The following is a 20,856-nucleotide window of genomic DNA, read 5'->3' as shown; positions in this document are numbered from 1 at the left end:
AAATAGAATAGAATAGAATAGAAAATATGGAATGGAACGGAATGAAGAGAGAGAAGAGAAGAAAAGAGAAGAGGAGAGGAGAAGAGGAGGGGAGGGAAGGGAAGACAATTAAAAATAGAATAGAAATAAAAATAGAATAGAATAGAAATAAGTGGCAGCACACAATCACTTTAGAATTCCGAGGTGTGTGTTATTGTGACATGTATCCCTTGCATTCAGGGACTCATTGCCAGGAGGGCGCGAGACGCAAGGGGCCACCGGCCTCCGACTCTTTCCAAGGTCAACCTTTGACCCCTTCATTCTCCCTAAAAACCACAACACAGATGGCTGTCAACTTGGCAATATCAAAGCATCAGTTCCTCCTGCTTTGCGGCAGACCGCAACCTCCCACAGGTCCGCGTCCATCTGCTAGTATCGGTTCCTCATTTCCCGCAGCTTCAATCCTTGTCCTCTAATCCTGCGGGTGACAGGGGCAACCCTTCCCAATCCTGCCGGGCGGAGGGCAGATTCAGCTGAAGTTGCAAAGGTTTCCCTTTGCGTTGTGAAAGGGGCCGGAGCGCAAACTTTGATTCCACCCTTGTTCACGAGGTCAAACGTGGATCACCAAGGTTTGAGCCTCAGAGAACTGCAGCAGATACGTTTCCTTCTGCAATGGGATACGGAATAGAGTGAATCTGGAATCTGGAATAGAATGCAATGAAATGTGGAAAATAGAATAGAAAGGAATATGGAATGGAACAGAACAGAATGTGGAATATGGAATATGGAACAGGATAGAATGAAATGTGGAATACGGAATAAAATAGAATGGAATAAGGAATATTTAATAGGGAATAGAATGGATAAGGAATATGGAATATGGAACAGGATAGAATGGAATATGGAATATTTAATATAGAATAGAATGGAAAAGGAATACGGAATAGGATAGAATGAAATGTGGAATATGGAATAGAATAGAATAGAATAGAATAGAATAGAATAGAATAGAATATGGAATATTTAATATGGAATAGAATGGATAAGGAATATGGAATATGGAATAGGATAGAATGGAATATGGAATATTTAATATGGAATAGAATAGATAAGGAATATGGAATATGGAATAGGATAGAATGGAATAAGGAGTATTTAACATGGAATAGAATGGATAAGGAATATGGAATATGGAACAGGATAGAATGGAATATGGAATATTTAATATAGAATAGAATGGAAAAGGAATACGGAATAGGATAGAATGAAATGTGGAATATGGAATAGAATAGAATAGAATATGGAATATTTAATATGGAATAGAATGGATAAGGAATATGGAATATGGAATAGGATAGAATGGAATATGGAATATTTAATATGGAATAGAATAGATAAGGAATATGGAATATGGAATAGGATAGAATGTAATAAGGAGTATTTAACATGGAATAGAATGGATAAGGAATATGGAATATGATAGAATGGAATATGGAATATTTAATATGGAATAGAATGGATAAGGAATATGGAATAGGATAGGATGAAATGTGGAATATGGAATAGAATAGAATGGAATAAGGAGTATTTAACATGGAATAAAATGGATAATGACTATGGAATATGGAATAGAATGGAATATGGAATATTTAATATGGAATAGAATGGTTAAGGAATAAGGAATATGGAATATGGAATAGAATGGATATGGAATGGAATATATAATGTAGAAAATAATGATAATAATAATGTTCTAAATCAACATATGAAAGAGGCAGCTTTCAAAATCCTATCGGGCAGAGTGGTGATCCAAGTTTGACCTCATGAAAAAGGGTGGAATCAAAGTTTGCGCTCCGGCCCCTTTCACAACGCAAAGGGAAACCTTTGCAACTTCAGCTGAATCTGCCCTCCGCCCGGCAGGATTGGGAAGGCTTGCCCCTGTCACCCGTAGGATTAGAGGACAAGGATTGAAGCTGCGGGAAATGAGGAACCGATACTAGCAGATGGACGCGGACATGTGGGAGGTTGCGGTCTGCCGCAAACCAGGAGGAACTGATGCTTTGATATTGCCAAATTGACAGCCATCTGTGTTGTGGTTTTAGGGAGAATTAAGGGGTCAAAGATTCGTGGCGTGGCGACCACAATCCTGCAGAGAGTAAGAGGGTCACGCAAGGCATCACCAGAACCTTGTAAGTTGGACACAGGATTTTGAAGAGTTGCTCCTTTCATATGTAGGTTTTGTCGTTCTTAGCTGCGAAGTCGTGTCCGACCCATTGCAACCCCATGGACAACGTTCCTCCAGGCCTTCCTGTCCTCTACCATCTTCTGGAGTCCATTGAAGCTCACGCCTCCTGCTTCGGTGACTCCATCCAGCCATCTCATTCTCTGTCGTCCCCTTCTTCTCTTGCCCTCCATCTTTCCCAGCATTAGGCCCTTCTCGGGTGAGTCCTTCCTTCTCATTAGGTGGCCAAAGTACTTGAGTTTCAACTTCAGGATCTGGCCTTCTAAAGAGCAGTCGGGGTTGATCTCCTCCAGGACTGACCAGTTGGATCACCTTGCTATTATCCTTATTTTCTACATTCTATATTCCGTTCCATATCCATTCTATTCCATATGCCATATGTCATATTCCAGATCCATTCTATTTTAGTGTATATTCCATATTCCATTCCATATTCATTCTATTCCATATTCCATTCTTTTCTATTCCATATTCCATATTCCATTCTTTTCTGTTCCATATTCCATTGTAATAATTATAATTATAATAATTAATAATAATAAAGTTGGAAGGGACCCTGGAGGTCATCTAGTCCAACTCCCTGCTCAAACGGCTGTCCAGTCTCTTCTTAAAAACTTCCAGTGTTGGAGCATTCACAACTTCTAGAGGCCGGTCCGCCAGCTCCGAATCCATCTGGTGGTGATGCTGTCTAGCCCACCTTTTTCTATCTTCTCACGTAGTAGGTCGTGGTCTACTTCGTCAAATGCCTTACTGATGTCCAAGTAAATTTGATCCGCAGCATTCCTCTGGCCCACTAATTTTGTCGCCTGGTCAAAGAATTCAATAAGTTCTGACAAGGTTTTGGGGTCCTGCTTTTCTCTGAAAAATAAGTTTTCCATTAACAAGGACAACCCTCCTCCCCTGGAGATCAAGAAGCCCTCTCCAGTCACAGACACCCCCACCTGCTCCATTCCTCTTTCTGAGGTGAAAATGGGTAGGAAATGTAACATGGGTGTTACATCAAATTTTAAGTTTTAAGCCTTTTGGCTTATCTGATCATAGCCCAGTTTGGATGGAACTGTTTGCTGAAAAAGAAGATAGGAGATCCTGGAGGGTGAATGAGAATTTATTTAAACAAGGAAAAAATGTTCATAAACTAAAGGAATGTTTAAAGGAATATTTTGCTTTAAATATGAATAAGGGAACATCAATGTCAATGGTGTGGGATGCAAGTAAAGCTTTTATGCGTGGTATTTTGATAAAAATGAATAACTTGCATAGACAGAAACAGATTCAGAAACGTAAAGATTTAGAAGAGGAGATTAAATTAAAAGAGAAACTCCTAATTTCAAATCCTTTAGATGAAAAGGTGAAAGGAGCTATAAAACTGTTAAAAACACAATTTAACATGTTGATGGCTGATCAAGCTGCAACCAATTTACTATTTATGAAACAAAATACATTTTGTAACGCTAATAAACCAGGGAGATGGTTGGCTTATCAGTTAAGAAAGAAACAGAAACAGAGGAATATAGACAAAATAAATTATAATGGTAAATTGGTTTATCAGAAAGAATTGATTAAGAAATCTTTTTTAGAATATTACCAAAAATTATACAAGAGTATTAATATTCAAATCACAGATATAAACAATTATTTAGGTAAAGTTAATTTTTCTAAATTAACAGAAGATCAGGAAAAAGAGATTAATGGTTTAATTACTAAGGAAGAAATTGTTACAGCTATTAAACAATTGAAATTGGGCAAAGCGCCGGGTACGGATGGGTTGACATCTATTTATTATAAAACTCTAGTAGAAGAGATGATTCAACCATTGTGTGAATTGTTTAATAATTTATTACAGGGGCTAGAGATCCCTCCATCTTGGCGTAATGCATTTATATCATTGATTCCAAAAGACAATCAAGATCTTACATTGCCTAAAAATTATAGGCCTATATCCCTTTTAAATGTGGATTATAAAATTTTTGCAAAAATTTTAGCCAATAGGCTTATGGGGATTTTGCAGCAGCTTATACATAAGGATCAATCGGGTTTTATAACTGGAAGGTACATGAAAAATAATGTTAGACAAATCATTAATTTATTAGAGTATTTAGAAAAGAATAACCAAGTCTCTGCAGGCCTGATATTTTTGGATGCTGAAAAAGCCTTTGACCAAGTGAATTGGCAGTTTATGTTATGTTTAATTAAGGAGATGAATTTTGGACAAAATATATTACAAGTATTATCTAATATATATCAAAAACAGACTGCTCAACTTATTGTAAATGGGGGTTTGTCAGAGGCTTTTGTAATAGAAAAAGGAACAAGACAGGGATGCCCGTTATCTCCGTTATTGTTTGTTTTAACATTGGAAATTTTGTTGATTAAAATTCGGGAGTCTCAAGAAATAAAAGGAATAGAAATTAATAAAAAAGAATATAAATTAAGAGCCTTTGCAGATGACTTGGTTGTTACTTTGTCTCAACCTACTTGTTCGGTGGTAAAATTATTACAATTGATTCAACAATATGGACGTGTTTCTGGTTTTAAAATTAATAATAATAAGACCAAAATATTAGCTAAAAATATGACTAATGGTGATAAACAGGTTCTAGTTAAGTTAACAGACTTTGAAATTGTTGATGAGGTAAAATATTTGGGGGTTACATTATCTGCTTCCAATGCAAAACTGTATAAAAATAATTATGAAAAGTTGTGGACGGAGGTACAGAAGGATTTAAAAAATTGGAATAATTTACAGTTATCCCTTATGGGTAGAATTGCAGTTATCAAAATGAATGTCCTGCCAAAGTTTATTTTTCTGTTTCAAATGTTACCTATTCTAAAGAGTGATCGTAATTTAGATGAATGGCAAAAAGGTATTAATAAATTTGTTTGGGCAGGGAAAAAACCAAGGGTGAAACTTAAAATAATGCAAGATTTTCGTGAGAGAGGTGGACTCAAGGTACCAAATATGAAATTGTTTTATGATGCTGTAGTACTAACATTGATCAGCGATTGGGTGAATTTAACAAATATAGAAATACTTCATTTGGAAGGTTGGGATTTACTTTTTGGATGGCATGCCTATTTAATATTTAATAAAAAAGTGGATTGAGTTTTTAAGTCTCATATTATAAGAATCTCTTTGCTTAGAGTGTGGAGGAAGTATTATAAATGTGATTTTAAAATACCATTATGGGCTATACCACGGCATGCCATAGAAGGCATAAGGAAAGGGGTTAATATGGATACGGTTTCTTATGCACAGTTACTTAGATGGGATGGCCAAGACTGGCAGTTAAAATCATTGGAAGAATTAACACATGATAATCTAATTTATTCATGGTTCCAATATAGACAAATAGTGGACAGATGGAAGATGGATTGTAAAATGGGCTGGCTTAGAGAAGATGAAATTCTCCTAAAACAAGTAAGAGATCAAAGGCCAACCCATATTAAGAGAGTTTATGGGGTTTTAGTGGAATTGGATTCAGAATCTGAATTAGTTAAAGATTGTATGATTAAATGGGCACAGAATATTGGTGAATCGATTTCAATGGATACTTGGGAACTTATTTGGATAAGAAATGTTAAATTCACACAAGCGCAAAATTTAAGAGAGAATTTTTATAAGATGTTTTATAGATGGCACCTTGATCCAAAGAAAATGTCTATTATGTACTCTAATTTACAGCCGAAATGCTGGAGATGTGGACACTTGGATGCTACTTATTATCATATCTGGTGGACGTGTAAGCATATAAAAGCTTTTTGGATTAAGATATGGTGGAATATTCAGAGAATTTTTAGAAGGAGGGTAAAATTCACTCCGCAATTATTTTTATTAGGTATTGTTACTGATTGTGATGCTAAGGAGGTTATATTGATGTTAAATTTGATTACAGCCGCTAGGCTGTTAATAGGACAATATTGGAAGAAGGAATCCTTGCCTACTTTACAAGAATGGTTTTATAAAGTTTCGTATTTGGCAGAAATGGCAAAGATTTCGGCTTTTTTAAAGGAGCAATCTCAAGAGAAATTCTTTGCGGTATGGGAAAAATGGATAAATTTTATACAATATAATTTGGATATGGAAAAATATTATTTAGCTTTTCTATAACTTGTAATGATTGTTTTTTTTTCTTTCTCTCTTTCTTTCTTCTTCTGTATTATTATTTATATACTTTTTTATATATGTTTTATTTTTCGCCTACCTCTTTCTTTTTTCTTTCTCTCTCTCTTTTCTCTTTCCCTTTTTCCTCTTTTTTTTTCTCTTTTTTTTTAAATATATTATTCATTTTAAAGCTTATGTTACGTATATTATTATTATATATATTATTATTATGATTTTTACTATTATTATTAATTATTTTATAAATTGTATACGTTATTTTTAAAATTTGTTAAATAATCCTATATTCAGTTCTGGGAAGTCGGGGGGGGGGAGGGTGGGGTGGTTTGGGAGGGGGGGTGGATGTTTATCTGTAAAATTTTTGAAAAAATTCAATAAAAAAAAAAAAGTTTTAAGCCTTTTGAAGATCAGGAAAGAATTGTTTGAGTGAATTGACTGCAGGGACAGGGACAGGATCCAGCTGCAGTGGAACAAGAGGATTTTCCCTTTCGCTCACACACACACACACACACACACACACACACACACACACTGCCCCCAGTTCCCTGGGTGTAGAATATTAAAATTTGGAGGTACTTGTCTCTTTTGCCAGCAGCCATTCAACACAAGGCTCAAAAACCCCTTTACTCCCTTTTCTCCAAATGGGAAAGGTCCGAAAAACCCACCCACAGACTAAAGGAATCTGTCGCCAGCATAGTGAAGGCTTACGGGGCCAGGTTGATCAGATTAGCATTGGAGTCCCTTTGTGGTCGCCAAATTGTTGAGAGAATTGGCTCAGGTCCATTCTTTCTCCCGATCTGGGAGAGAAGCGGTGAGCGAAAATCAAGACCCAAGGCAAGCTGCTTATGATAAGGAGCTTCCCTTTGTTTCCCAGTAACAGCAACAAGGCGGTTCTTAGGGGCAGCTAGGAAATTGTGTTTGTTGGTGAGAGAGTTTGTATATGTTTCTGAGTTCTTTTTTTATCGATGTATGAATATCTGTTCTTTTCACAATACTCTAATTGCCATTATAGAGTTTCTTTTTGTTGTGTATGACGTTGTGGCTGCTCCTTCGGGCTAAGGGAAATGTAAGTATAGGTGTTTTTATTTTTCCAGTTTGGCCGTAGGCTGCATAATCAGTTCCAGTCCTTTATGTAGTCAGCCTGTCTTTTCAGAGATTGCTTTGTTATGCAGTATTTTCTGAATGGGAATCCAGTTTTATGAATGGGCAACATTGCATCTTTTGAATGAAACATAGTTTCCCTAAACGATGTCTATGGGCTGTCTTGGTGGAGGAAAGACAGCTGAGGTTTCCTACCTATCCCTAAGGGAATTATCGTTCCTTCTCTTTTGGGAGATCATCCATGGATTAATATTTTATCCTGGGGAGTGGGCTCCATTTACACTAATTTTTTTTCCTTTTGAGTCAGAGCCATTTCTTTCAGTGGGCCCAAACTAGCCTTTTCATCAACCAAACAATAGGGCTGCCTTCAGAATTCCCCAGTTAAAGCTGCAAATTGTCCAGAAGGATGCAAATCGGGTGGAAAAGGAGCAGATGCAACCTACGGTGAGTAGGGGTGTGTGTGTCTGTCTTTCCTTCCATGTAACAAAACAAAGCTTCTGTTGCACACCAAAGATTTTTATTGCTTGATTTGTTGATTTCTGATACAATCATCCCATATCACTTGTACCCAATTCCTGATCCTTGCACCCTAGAGAAAGACTGCACCTTCCTTGAATAAATGGCTTTTTTGCACGTCGCACTTGGTCTCCTTCCGAGGGATGCCTTCTGCCTAGATGGCCAGGTTTTTCGAGGCTTCCTGGAGACCCCAGGGTACTCCAGGTCCGAAGGAGACCCCACAGAAGGAACGGCCACCCCGTTGGAGTTTAGCGACCTGCACCTGTGGAGACAACAGTGAGGTGAGGGATGGCAAGGTTAAAGTGGCAGCAAGTAAAATTTTTATTCCTTTTATTTATTCATTCATTTTTATCCTTAGCCGAGAGGCCTCGTCTGTGACCTAAATGCTTTCGTTCGATACCACTAAAAAAGAAGAACGAGGAAACCAAGAAAAACGCAGCATGGTTGCATCCAGAACAATCACAACCTGGATGATTGAGCATCGTAGACATTTGGTCCATGTCTGGGACTATCTTGGTTCTCCAGCAGCCCCAGATAATGGCTGAGGTGCTACCGGGGTCATCTGAACCAGGGCTCCCAAAACTGTGGGCCGCAGCCCACTACCGGTCTGTAACCTATTCACAAGTGGGCCACATGAGTGGCTGGCATGCGCATGTGTGCCTGTAAAGCCCCACTCATGCAAGCATCATAGGTGCTCATGGGCTCACTTGTTTGAGCATCATGGGTGCTCCTGGTGCCACTCACGTGAGTGTTGTGGGCACTTGGGGTCCCATTCGCATGAGTGTCACAGGTGCTTGGGACCTTACTTGTGTGAGCATTGTGAGCACTCGGGGGGGCCTTACTCTTGTGAGTGTTGTGGGTGCTTGCAACCCCACTCATGCGAGTACTTGGGGCTTCACTAGCATGAACGTCATGGCTACTCTCGGCTCCAGTCACACGAGCAATGGGTGCTCATGCGTGACTGTCCATGCACATACTTGCCTCTCCCATGCAACCATCCCCTTTCCCTCCCACTCCTTCCTCCCCCAGCCACCAACCCAGAACAGTTGGGGAGCTATGCTCTGATCCCCATGTTCTCCACTCTTCTAGCCTCTTACCTTTCAGGGCCTCACAGTTGAAGCGGCTGGAAACACCTTGGGACTTCAATCTGATGGTGACCCCCTTTAGGGTCTTCTGCTGGTGGGTCACAATAAACATCTCGTACGGCGGGATGAGAACTTCCCATTCGTGCGGGTAGTACGAGAGATCGTAAATGGGCACTCCGTGATAGGTCTTGATGGAGAAGAAGGTGTCCTGGCCAAAGCTTTCGGCCTTCTCTTTGACCAAAGACGAGGAAGCGAACTGCCCGAAGCGGACAAGCTGTTTCGAGTGGACTTTGAAATGGATCCCACTTACCCCGCGGAAGACCTCATAGCATTTGCCCGTGATTTTCCTGGCCTGAACAAACTTGGTTAGGAGGAAGAAAAAGTCTTTGAAGACAAAATGATTGTAAGAGTATTTGGATTTCCCGGCATCGCGGACGGCGTTGTTGAAATCACGGTACAGGCCCCCGCCCATTGTGTAAGCCACAACTGCAGTGCCGTAGATTGGTTTGATTTTGCTGACACTTGGTCCAAGTTTGGCCCAGTAGCCTCTGGCTGCATTCCAGATCGACATATATTTCATCGGGATGGGAAGGTATCCTGGCTTCTCCACCTTGAACTCCTTCTTGGGGTGGCAGTTAATATACTGGTCATCCACGGAATTCTTGGACATGTCGAGGGGAATCTTTTTGAGACATAACACCTGTGCGGTAAAAGAGAAGGTGGGGACGAACACAAAGGAAAGAAAAGAGGCCAATGCTGGGTGAAACCAGGCTGGCCCAGGTGCCTTCTTCAACCCCCAAAAGAGCACAGGGAGGACTTCCGGTTCTGGTTTGCGGTGACTCTAGTTGCACGGGGAGACTTGTCTCCTCGACGGCTAGCCTTCCCTCCGCTGGTTGACTCTTATATGGGTCGAAAGTCGCCTTGGAGGGTGTGACTTCCGTTGAAGAGGCTTCGGCTCAGCTACGGAGGAGCGGTTGCTCCTCCAGCTGTCCGGGCGATCTCTGAGGGCCGACGAAGAAGATTGGCCAGTAAAATGGCTGATCACCCTGCTGCTTCAGACCACAAGTCAAGAACATCTAAGCGTTAAGAGCCCCTGTGGGGAATCCGGGTGAGATTTTTCCTTGTTACTCTCTCTACTTGACTTTGTTTTCTGCCTGTAAGAGCCTCGTTGGAATTATTTCCCTGGCTAGAGAAAGCAGCTTTGATATTTTTGGGAAAGAGAGCATTTCATAAGATTAAAAATTATTTTCATATTTTTTGGGATACAGGAATCTCTCTCTTTTTTGTTCTGCTAAGGACTGTATTATTATTTGGTGTTGGAAGATTATTTCTTCTTTCACACTATACTTTTAAAGATAGAAACAAAGCAATGCTGTCTGGAAAAGATTCTTCTTTAACTTACTGAGGACATCTAGTGGCAAAAACATAATATTGCATCTTCTGGTTATTTCTTTGAAGTAAAACCAGACCTGACCTTCAATTTTTTTTTTGAAAAAGATAAACTGAGTTGTGGGAATTGTGGGGGTGGATATGGATTAACTCTTACCAAATACAGCCTCCACAAACAAAACAAATAAACAAAACAAAAATATCTATTACTAACTACTATCAAAATGGAGAATTTGCATTCAGAATTAAATTATAAGCTTATATTGGAAAAGATACACGAGGCCACTACAGAAATTTGTACCAAACTGAAAGAATCCACTTCAGAACTAAGATCTAGAAACTTTACTTCAAACATGCAAATGGATGACCAGACTACACTTGACTATTCTACAAAACAAATTATATTAAAAGAGGAATCAACTGAGATAAAAGAGGAGCCTATTTTACCATACAAGCCTTTCATCTGTAACATTGAGGAACAGAAGAAGCAAAGACTGAGATTTGAAATGATAAAGCAACAATATTTTAAAGAGCAGAAAAACAGACGTCTGATGCAGAGGATGGGACTTTTATTTCTTCAAGCAACAAAAATAGACTTATGGATTGAAAGGGAAGTGGGTTTATGGAAACCTTCCTAGTACATGAAAAAACCTAGAATTAGACTTAAAAGAGAAATTTAAAATTGTGTAATGGAATAAAAGGCAATACTGGATTTATGGATTGTTTTAAGGATTAAGATTCAGAGTTAGAAGCAACTAAGTATATATACATTCAGGAGCGTGATTATGAGAATAGATATTTTAAACAGATTAAGAATGTATTGGATTGTAATTATGTAGCGTTTGGGAAATATATGAAATTTATTATTTACTGGAATTGAAAAAATGATGATTGCTTAGATTGGGATGCTTTTAATAATTTATGGAATGTTTTAAATTACTAGGATGGATTTCTTGTATGACAACAAAGACATGATAAGGCATGATAAGTTGGAGAAAATTTGAACTTTGTTTAATGAATATGGATGAATCAAGGTTTAGTATTATTTTGTTATTTTAAAAGATGGATTGACTTTGGGATTACATATATATATAGGGCTGATCAATATTTTATTGCTATTAAGATATCAATTGTATAGTGGAAGAAGAAATAAATATATTCGGTGATACAATGAGGGATGTGAGAGATTAAGAATTAGAATCGATAATTTTTTGTTTTAAATTTAAACTATTGTAATTGTAAACTGATAAAGTTATAATACGGGTTTAATAGTGATAGAAATTTAAAATAGAAATGGAATATTTAAATGTATTCTGTTAATTGAGGGGAATAGAGAGGGGATAGCGAAATTTATTGAGTTGCGTTGTTTATATATATTTTCACTTTTGAATGTTTGACCACCCAACCATCACGGTGGGTCTTAAATTCTTGTTTAAGAATTTTAAAAAAAACCAATAAAATGTCTTTAAAAAAAAGAGCACAGTGAGCATGGAGTCCCTGTGGGATTTTACTCCGCTCTTCTTTGCCAACGCTAGGGGACGCTGCTCATCTCCATTTCCAGGCCCTTGAGCCCGTGCTGTCCGAAGACATTTCCGTGGTCATATGGGCAGCGTGAAGTCACGGAGCGCTGTCACCTTCCTACCGAAGCGGTACCGATTTACCGACTCGCATTTGCGTGCTTTCAAACTGCTAGGTTGTTAGGAGCTGAGCTGAGGATGGGAGCTTGCCCCCGCTTGTGGTGCTCGGGTCTCGAACGAAATTGTTTACGTTCCTCCATGTGCTCCCAATCCCCCTGAGCTTTACGGATATTCCCATAACGCAGTGGTTCTCAACCTGTAGGTCGGGACCCCATTTGGGGTCAAACAACCATTTCACAGGGGTTGCCAAACAACGCCGTCCGCCATTTTTCCCCCCCCTTTTCCTTAGCTGTGCTACTCCCTTTCATTCTAGTGGCTTTCGAAAGCCAATAGAAGAGACTCTCTTGAACAGAGTCTCATTCTATTGGCTTTCCAAAGCCAATAGGAATTGTCCAGGCTGTCTTTGCCCCTCCAAAAGTCCCAGTCTGCAAATGGTGCTGCACCAGTTGAGTCGTCCTCGACTTACAACCGGTTGAGTCGTCCTCGACTTACGACCGGTTGGGGGTCGCGGCATTGAAAAGGTTGAGAACCCCTGCCATAACGTATGGAATTACAATGTGAACAACAGTCGTGGGGTTCAAAGATGGGAACAACCGGTTCTCTGTGGGGATGCCACTTCCGGAAGTCCTTTCTGGGTCTGGGCAACAAAAAAATTAGCTCCCGGTTCTGCCGAACCGGCCGAATCCATCACTGGTTAACAACAACAACAATAACAACATTAACAATAACCAATGAAGCAATGCTGCCATTCCACATGTCGCGGGAATCTCGGAAAAGCTCAGGAGGCCTCAAGTGACCTCCACGACTCTCAGAGAGAGTACTAACGACCAGAGGACTGTTGGAGAAAATATATCCTTTCCTTCCCCGCCATTCAGTCCGAACTGAAGAAGCTTCTTGGATGTGAAGTGAGACAGCTTCAGAGAAAAAACTAAGTCCGGTTCTGACCCAACGGGAGAAGGCGCCAAGGTGGGGGAACCTCGTGATCTCTGTGGCTCTGTCTGGAGGGACCCTGCTCCCTGCCCTCGGCCAGGTTTAGATGGCCTCACGGTGCCCCCACAGAGCAGGTTTTCTCCTTCGCCCTCGACAGGGACCTGCCTCAACCCGATCTCCCAAGAAAGCAGAACTTCTTTTTTTTTTTAAGACACAATCAAGATTTCAACAACAGGAAGTGGCTTTTTTTGTCGAGCGGAGAGGGGAGGACTGTGCCCTCCCCAGTCGAAGAGGTGGACGCTCCCGCGGCTGAAGCTGCCCCCTTTGTACCTGCAAAGGTCCGGTGAAGAATCCGATCAGGCACAAGACCTGGACCGTCCGGACGGTCGGGATCTTCATGCTGACTCCTGAGAAATGATAAAACAAGGAGGAACCAAGTTGTGCATGAAACCCACCCATGGCCTTCATAAAACATCCAACAATTTAAGGGTCAAGACGGAGAATCACAGAATCACAGAATTACAGAATCACAGAATCAAAAAGCTGGAAGGGACCCCAGAGGTCTTCTAGTCCAACCCCCTGCTCGAGCAGGAGACCCTGACAGAATCACAGAATGACAGAGTTGAAAGGGACCCCGGAGGTCATCTAGTCCAACCCCCTGCTCGAGCAGGAGACGCTGACAGAATCACAGAATGGCAGAGTGGGAAGGGACTCTAGAGGTCATCTAGTCCAACCCCCTGCTCGAGCAGGAGACCCTGACAGAATCACAGAATGACAGAGTTGGAAGGGACCTCGGAGGTCATCTAGTCCAACCCCCCGCTCGAGCAGGAGACCCTGACAGAATCACAGAATGACAGAGTTGGAAGGGACCTCGGAGGTCATCTAGTCCAACCCCCCGCTCGAGCAGGAGACCCTGACAGAATCACAGAATAACAGAGTTGGAAGGGACCTCAAAGGTCATCTAGTCCAACCCCCTGCTCGAGCAGGAGACCCTGACAGAATCAGAGAATAACAGAGTTGGAAGGGATCTCGAAGGTCATCTACTCCAACCCCCTGCTCGAGCAGGAGACCCTGACAGAATCACAGAATAACAGAGTTGGAAGGGACCCTGGAGGTCATCTACTCCAACCCCCTGCTCAAGGCGGAGACCCTATACCATTTCAGACAGGTCCAGTCTCCTTGAAAGCCTCCAGCGATGGAGCAGCCACAAGTTCTGGTGGCAAGCAGTTCCACAGGTTGAAATCGAGGGTGGAGAAAAGCAAGGGAAGAACCCAAAGGTTCAAATGCAGATTAGGTGAAACCTGACTCAAAAACAATCACGGTGAATTGGATCTTGGAATCCTGATTCATGATCCCTCGACCAGGAGCCAGCCATGTAGAGCAGCTAACAAAAATCTAACACAATCCTCGGTTCTATTAAAAGCTAACACAATCCTCGGTTCTATAAACAGGCATAGAATCAGAGTCAAGTGAAATATTAGTAGCGCTTTATAAAGCCTGAGTAAGGCCACACCTGGAATCTTTCGTCCAGTTTTGGTCCCCACATTACAAAAAAAAGAGAGGTTGAGACTTTGAGTAAAAGTGCAAAGGAGAGCAAGTAAGAGGATTAAAGGCCTGGAGACTAAAACATACGAAGGAGGGTTGAAGGATTTCAAAAGGGATGGTCTGAGGGAAAAAAAGGACTGGGGGTGACATGACAGCCATCATCCAGTGTTGGAGGGGCTCCTATGAAGAAAAGGGGGTCACCCTATTGTCCAAAGGACTGGAAGGCAGGACAGGAAGCAACGGATGGAAACCCATCAAGCCACCTGGAATTAAGGCGGAGTTTCCCGACGGAGAGGACAATTAACCAGCGGAACTGATTGCCACCGGAAGTGGTAGGTGCTCCCATCTCTGGACAGCCCCCTGTCTGAAATGGCATCGGGTCTCCGGCCTGAGCAGCGGGTTGGACGAGAAGATCTCCACGGTCCCTTCCAACTCTATGATTTTATAAAGACCTCCTGCTTGAGCAGGGGTTGGACTAGATGACCTCTGAGGTCCCTTCCAACTCTATCATTCTATCATTCTGTAAGGGTCTCCTGCTTGAGCAAGGGGTTGGACTAGATGACCTCCAAGATCCCTTCCAACTCTTATGATTTTTCCAACTCTATGATTTTAGACCTCCTGCTTGAGCAGGGGTTGGACTAGATGACCTCTGAGGTCCCTTCCAACTCTGTCGTTCTAGCGTTTTGTAAGGGTCTCCTGCCTGAGCAGGGGGTTGGATGAGAAGATCTCCACGGTCCCTTCCAACTCTATGATTTTATAAAGACCTCCTGCTTGAGCAGGGGTTGGACTAGATGACCTCTGAGGTCCCTTCCAACTCTGTCATTCTATCATTCTGTAAGGGTCTCCTGCTTGAGCAAGGGGTTGGACTAGATGACCTCCAAGGTCCCTTCCAACTCTATGATTTTATAAAGACCTCCTGCTTGAGCAGGGGTTGGACTAGATGACCTCTGAGGTCCCTTCCAACTCTGTCGTTCTAGCGTTTTGTAAGGGTCTCCTGCCTGAGCAGGGGGTTGGACTAGAAGATCTCCACGGTCCCTTCCAACTCTATGATTTTATAAAGACCTCCTGCTTGAGCAGGGGTTGGACTAGATGACCTCTGAGGTCCCTTCCAACTCTGTCATTCTATCATTCTGTAAGGGTCTCCTGCTTGAGCAAGGGGTTGGACTAGATGACCTCCAAGGTCCCTTCCAACTCTATGATTTTATAAAGACCTCCTGCTTGAGCAGGGGTTGGACTAGATGACCTCTGAGGTCCCTTCCAACTCTGTCGTTCTAGCGTTTTGTAAGAGTCTCCTGCCTGAGCAGGGGGTTGGATGAGTCTCCTTTCCAACTCTATGATTTTATAAAGACCTCCTGCTTGAGCAGGGGTTGGACTAGATGACCTCTGAGGTCCCTTCCAACTCTGTCGTTCTAGCGTTGTGTAAGGGTCTCCTGCTTGAGCAAGGGGTTGGACTAGAAGATCTCCACGGTCCCTTCCAACTCTATGATTTTATAAAGACCTCCTGCTTGAGCAGGGGTTGGACTAGATGACCTCTGAGGTCCCTTCCAACTCTATCATTCTATCATTCTGTACGGGTCTCCTGCTTGAGCAAGGGGTTGGACTAGATGACCTCCAAGGTCCCTTCCAACTCTATGATTTTATAAAGACCTCCTGCTTGAGCAGGGGTTGGACTAGATGACCTCTGAGGTCCCTTCCAACTCTGTCGTTCTAGCGTTTGTAAGGGTCTCCTGCTTGAGCAAGGGGTTGGACTAGATGACCTCCAAGGTCCCTTCCAACTCTATGATTTTATAAAGACCTCCTGCTTGAGCAGGGGTTGGACTAGATGACCTCTGAGGTCCCTTCCAACTCTGTCGTTCTAGCGTTTTGTAAGGTCTCCTGCCTGAGCAGGGGGTTGGATGAGAAGATCTCCACGGTCCCTTCCAACTCTATGATTTTATAAAGACCTCCTGCTTGAGCAGGGGTTGGACTAGATGACCTCTGAGGTCCCTTCCAACTCTGTCGTTCTAGCGTTTTGTAAGGGTCTCCTGCTTGAGCAAGGGGTTGGACTAGATGACCTCCAAGGTCCCTTCCAACTCTATGATTTTATAAAGACCTCCTGCTTGAGCAGGGGTTGGACTAGATGACCTCTGAGGTCCCTTCCAACTCTGTCGTTCTAGCGTTTTGTAAGGGTCTCCTGCCTGAGCAGGGGGTTGGATGAGAAGATCTCCACGGTCCCTTCCAACTCTATGATTTTATAAAGACCTCCTGCTTGAGCAGGGGTTGGACTAGATGACCTCTGAGGTCCCTTCCAACTCTGTCATTCTATCATTCTGTAAGGGTCTCCTGCTTGAGCAAGGGGTTGGACTAGATGACCTCCAAGATCCCTTCCAACTCTTATGATTTTATAAAGACCTCCTGCTTGAGCAGGGGTTGGACTAGATGACCTCTGAGGTCCCTTCCAACTCTGTCGTTCTAGCGTTTTGTAAGAGTCTCCTGCCTGAGCAGGGGGTTGGACGAGAAGATCTCCACGGTCCCTTCCAACTCTGTCATTCTAGCGTTCTAGCCTGAGCAGAGGGTTGGAGAAGATCTCCACGGTCCCTTCCAACTGTGTCATTCTAACCTTCTGTAAGGCTCCCCTGCTTGATCAAGGGGTTGGACTAGAAGACCTCCGGGGGTCCCTTCCAACTCTCTTATTCTGTCATTCTTTCATTGGGCTCCTCTCCATGGGGCATCTTCCGAGGAAAATGAGCCACGGAGAAGGCATGCCCCTTAATTTTGGGACAGTCACTGCTTCACGCTCAAATCTCCCCTTTTAGTTTATTTACAGAGTACTCAACAGTCAAACTCGTATCGTTAAGAGTCGCTCTAAGTGCTAGAATTGGGTGGGATCCACCATTTGATATTCTCCATTTTCTTCCTGGGAACCTCTAAGGAAGCTCTGGCTGTTATTCCTGTGTCTTGGTTATTGAGTAACTCATTAATAAAGAGATGAAAATGGCCCAGACAGAATTACTCATATGCCCTAGAAGTTCTAAAGAAAAAGGCCTGGGGGTTTAAGGAGCTCTCCAGCTGTGGCAAATATTAGCACAAGGAAGTAGCCAAACAGGATGCAAGATAAGACAGAAAAATAAACAATGAATATTCCCGTTGGTCTATTTGGGGAGAACAAATGTGTATGTCAGCCCCATGAGGTTACCCCACCAATACACATACATTTGTTCATGGTATAGAACAGGGGTAGGCAACCTTGGCTCTTTTATGACCCATGGACTTCAACTCCCAGAATTCCTGAGCATAGCTGGCTCAGGAATTCTGGGAGTTGAAGTCCATGGGTCATAAAAGAGCCAAGGTTGCCTACCCCTGGGATAGGGTCTCCTTCTTCAGCAGGGGACTGGACTAGAAGACCTCCAAAGTCCCTTCCAGCTTCTATCCTATCCTATCCTATCCTATCCTATTCTGCATTTTTTATTCTATTCCAGCGGTTCTCAACCTATGGGTCGTGACCCCATTTGGGGTCGATCGACCATTTTACGGGGGTCGCCAAAAAAGGCGATCCGCCATTTTTCCCCCTCAGGGGGCGGTGGCACACATGCACGCCGCACATGGGGGCGGTACGTTTGTGTGACGGGGGTCGCCATCACACAAACGTTGAGAACCACTGTTCCGTTCCATCCCATCCCATCCCATCCCATCCCATCCCATCCCATCCCATCCCATCCCATCCCATCCCATCCCATCCCATCCCATCCTATTCTATTCTATTCTATTCTATTCTATTCTATTCTATTCTATTCTGCATTTTTTATTCTATCCCATCCCTTCCCTTCCCTTCCCGTCCCGTCCCGTTCCGTCCCGTCCCATTCCATTCCATTCCATTCCATTCCATTCCATTCCATTCCATTCTATTCTATTCTATTCTATTCTATTCTATTCTGCATTTTATTATTCTATTCTGTATTTTATTATTCTATTCTATTCTATTCTGTTCTATTCTGCTCTCTCTCTCTCCCCCTCCCTCTCTCTCTCTCTCTCTCTCACACACACACACCCCTCTCATTTCCCTGGGTGTAGAATATCAGAATTTGGAGGTACCTACCTCTTTTCACAGGGGTTGTGGAGCCCAAGACTCAAAAACACCCTTTGCTCCCTTTGCTCCAAATGGGCAAGGGGCGGAGAACCCACCCGCAGAGAGAAAAGGGATCTGTGGCCAGCATCGGGAAGGCTTAAACGGGTGGGCACAAATCCGTACGTCGGGGCCCCCTGAGGCTCTCCCACAAACACAGCCTTAAAGGTTTCACACTGCCCCCCCACTTGGAAATCCTCTCGTTCGTTCTTTGGGGAAGGGGCAGAAAAAGGTGGGCGCTTCGCCAGCCATCTCGGACACGCATTAAAAGTCATTCTTTTACAGACTTGTTAGTCTGCATTTTTCAGAAGAGACACTTTGTGGTTGGGGGTTGAAGTGGGGGACCCTGGGGGGGGGTCCCTAAGCTGGGGGGTTGTCTTGCAGACGTCTCCTGACCCAGCTAGGGAACAATATCGGGACTAGAAGGGATTTAGACTGGAATAGAGCTGGAAGGGATCTTGGAGGTCTTCTAGACCAACCCCCTGCTCCACCTGGAGACCCTTACGGAATCCTTGAAGGACAGAGCTGGAAAGGACCCCGGAGGTCTTCTAGACCAACCGCCCAGCTCGAGCGGGAGACCCTTACAGAATCATAGAAGGACAAAGTTGGAAGGGACCCTGAAGGTCATCTACTCCAACCCCCTGCTCATGGAGGGGACCACTGTACCATTTCAGACAGGTGGCTCTCCCATCTCCTTGAAAGCGTCCAGTGATGGAGCACCCACAAGTTCTGGTGGCAAGCAGTTCCACAGGGTAACTGTTCTCCCTCCTTAGTTCCAGGTTGCTTCTCTCCTTGATGATTTTCCCTCCGTTGCTTCTTGTCCTGACCTCAGGAGCAGCATTCAGACAAGCCTTCGGTGAACCGCAGATTCCAGCCCAGACTCTCTCCGCTTCCTTTCTATATTTGAATTTTCGGCCCCCTCTCGAACAAAGAGGAGGGTGTGACCTCCCCATATTTTATTTATGTCTTTTTTTAACATATATATATATATGTGTGTATATATATATATATATATATATATATATATATATATATATATATATATATATATATATATGTAGGTCTTTGGTTATTTGGGTTTTCTCCCACGTAAAATTGGAAATGTCTTGGCGACGTTTCGACGAAGTCTCATTCGTCATCTTCAGGCTGGTGCTTTCGGCTTCGTGCTTCGTGCTCCTAGAAGCATGAAGCCAAAAGCACCAGCCTGAAGATGATGAATGAGACTTCGTCGAAACGTCGCCAAGACATTTCCAATTTTACGTGGGAGAAAACCCGAATAACCAAAGACCTACATACAAACACCCGCGAAAACCTCAGAAAGATATATATATCTATATATATATATATATATATATATATATATATATATATATATATATATCTTGAGTGCTATTTGATACACCTTCTCGGCCCAAATATGGGAGAAAGAAATCTTTTGCCTTGTACCAGCTCAAACTAGAGTCATCCACAGGCATGTCAGTCATAACTGCGACACTGTATATATTTCTAAAATTTGGATTGCTAGCAAAGAATTAAAGGAGAACTGGAATAGCTATTTCGAACTCTTTATATATATATATAAATTTCCAAGGCACCCAACTCACCAAGGCAGCTCTGGGCCGTTTGCAACACCATAATAATAAAGCAATATAAACACCTGAATGAAATCGTAAACACAGATTGGGAAGCGACATTTCTGGCGTGCGTTCCGCCCGAGCCCCCCTCCCTGGGCTTCCCACTTACAAGCTGGTGGTGATGTCGAGTGGATCCTTGCGTTGCTTCCTGGAGCTCTGAAGGAAGGTGGAGGCCTCGCTCAAAGTGGCTGCTAAGAGGTGTTCCGGTGGCCCCTCCCCGGCTGGGCGGGTGCAAATGGTTAAGGAGCCACTTGGGCAAGGCCACTGGGGCAGGACGAGCACGGTCCAGGAAAGGATAGGGGAGGATGAGGAGGAGGGAGGGAGCAAGCAAGCAATGCTGGTGTCACCCCAACAAGATGTCTGGGAAACCCCTGGGCCGGGGGGAGGAAGGGGCCACCTGTCAAACAAGCAGGAAGAAGAATGGAGTGGAGTGGAGTGGAGTGGAGTGGAGTGGAGTGGAGTGGAGTGGAGTAGAGTAGAGTAGAGTATAGAGTAGAGTAGAGTAGGATAGGATAGGATAGGATAGGATAGGATAGGATAGGATAGGATAGGATAGGATAGGATAGGATAGGATAG

General features: G+C 43.0%; 1 protein-coding gene across 1 annotated transcript; it reads right to left on the bottom strand.

The window, feature by feature from the left end:
• Positions 1 to 6,923: 6,923 nt before the first annotated feature.
• Positions 6,924 to 20,468, bottom strand: LOC120301119 (erythroblast NAD(P)(+)--arginine ADP-ribosyltransferase-like). The gene is made up of 4 exons (XM_039327824.1): positions 20,390 to 20,468; positions 13,330 to 13,406; positions 9,056 to 9,743; positions 6,924 to 8,220 (listed from the first exon to the last, which is right to left on the bottom strand). The coding sequence occupies exons 2-4, from the start codon at positions 13,396 to 13,398 to the stop codon at positions 8,207 to 8,209; spliced, it is 771 nt and encodes a 256-aa protein (XP_039183758.1). The 5' UTR covers positions 13,399 to 13,406; positions 20,390 to 20,468; the 3' UTR covers positions 6,924 to 8,206.
• Positions 20,469 to 20,856: the final 388 nt, after the last annotated feature.

Source organism: Crotalus tigris, unplaced genomic scaffold (genome assembly GCF_016545835.1).
Source record: "Crotalus tigris isolate CLP2741 ecotype Arizona unplaced genomic scaffold, ASM1654583v1 scf7180000024368.101380, whole genome shotgun sequence".
Taxonomy (NCBI): Eukaryota; Metazoa; Chordata; class Lepidosauria; order Squamata; family Viperidae; genus Crotalus; species Crotalus tigris.
Note: the sequence above shows the minus strand (reverse complement) of the source record. Positions and strands in the feature narration are given on the sequence as shown.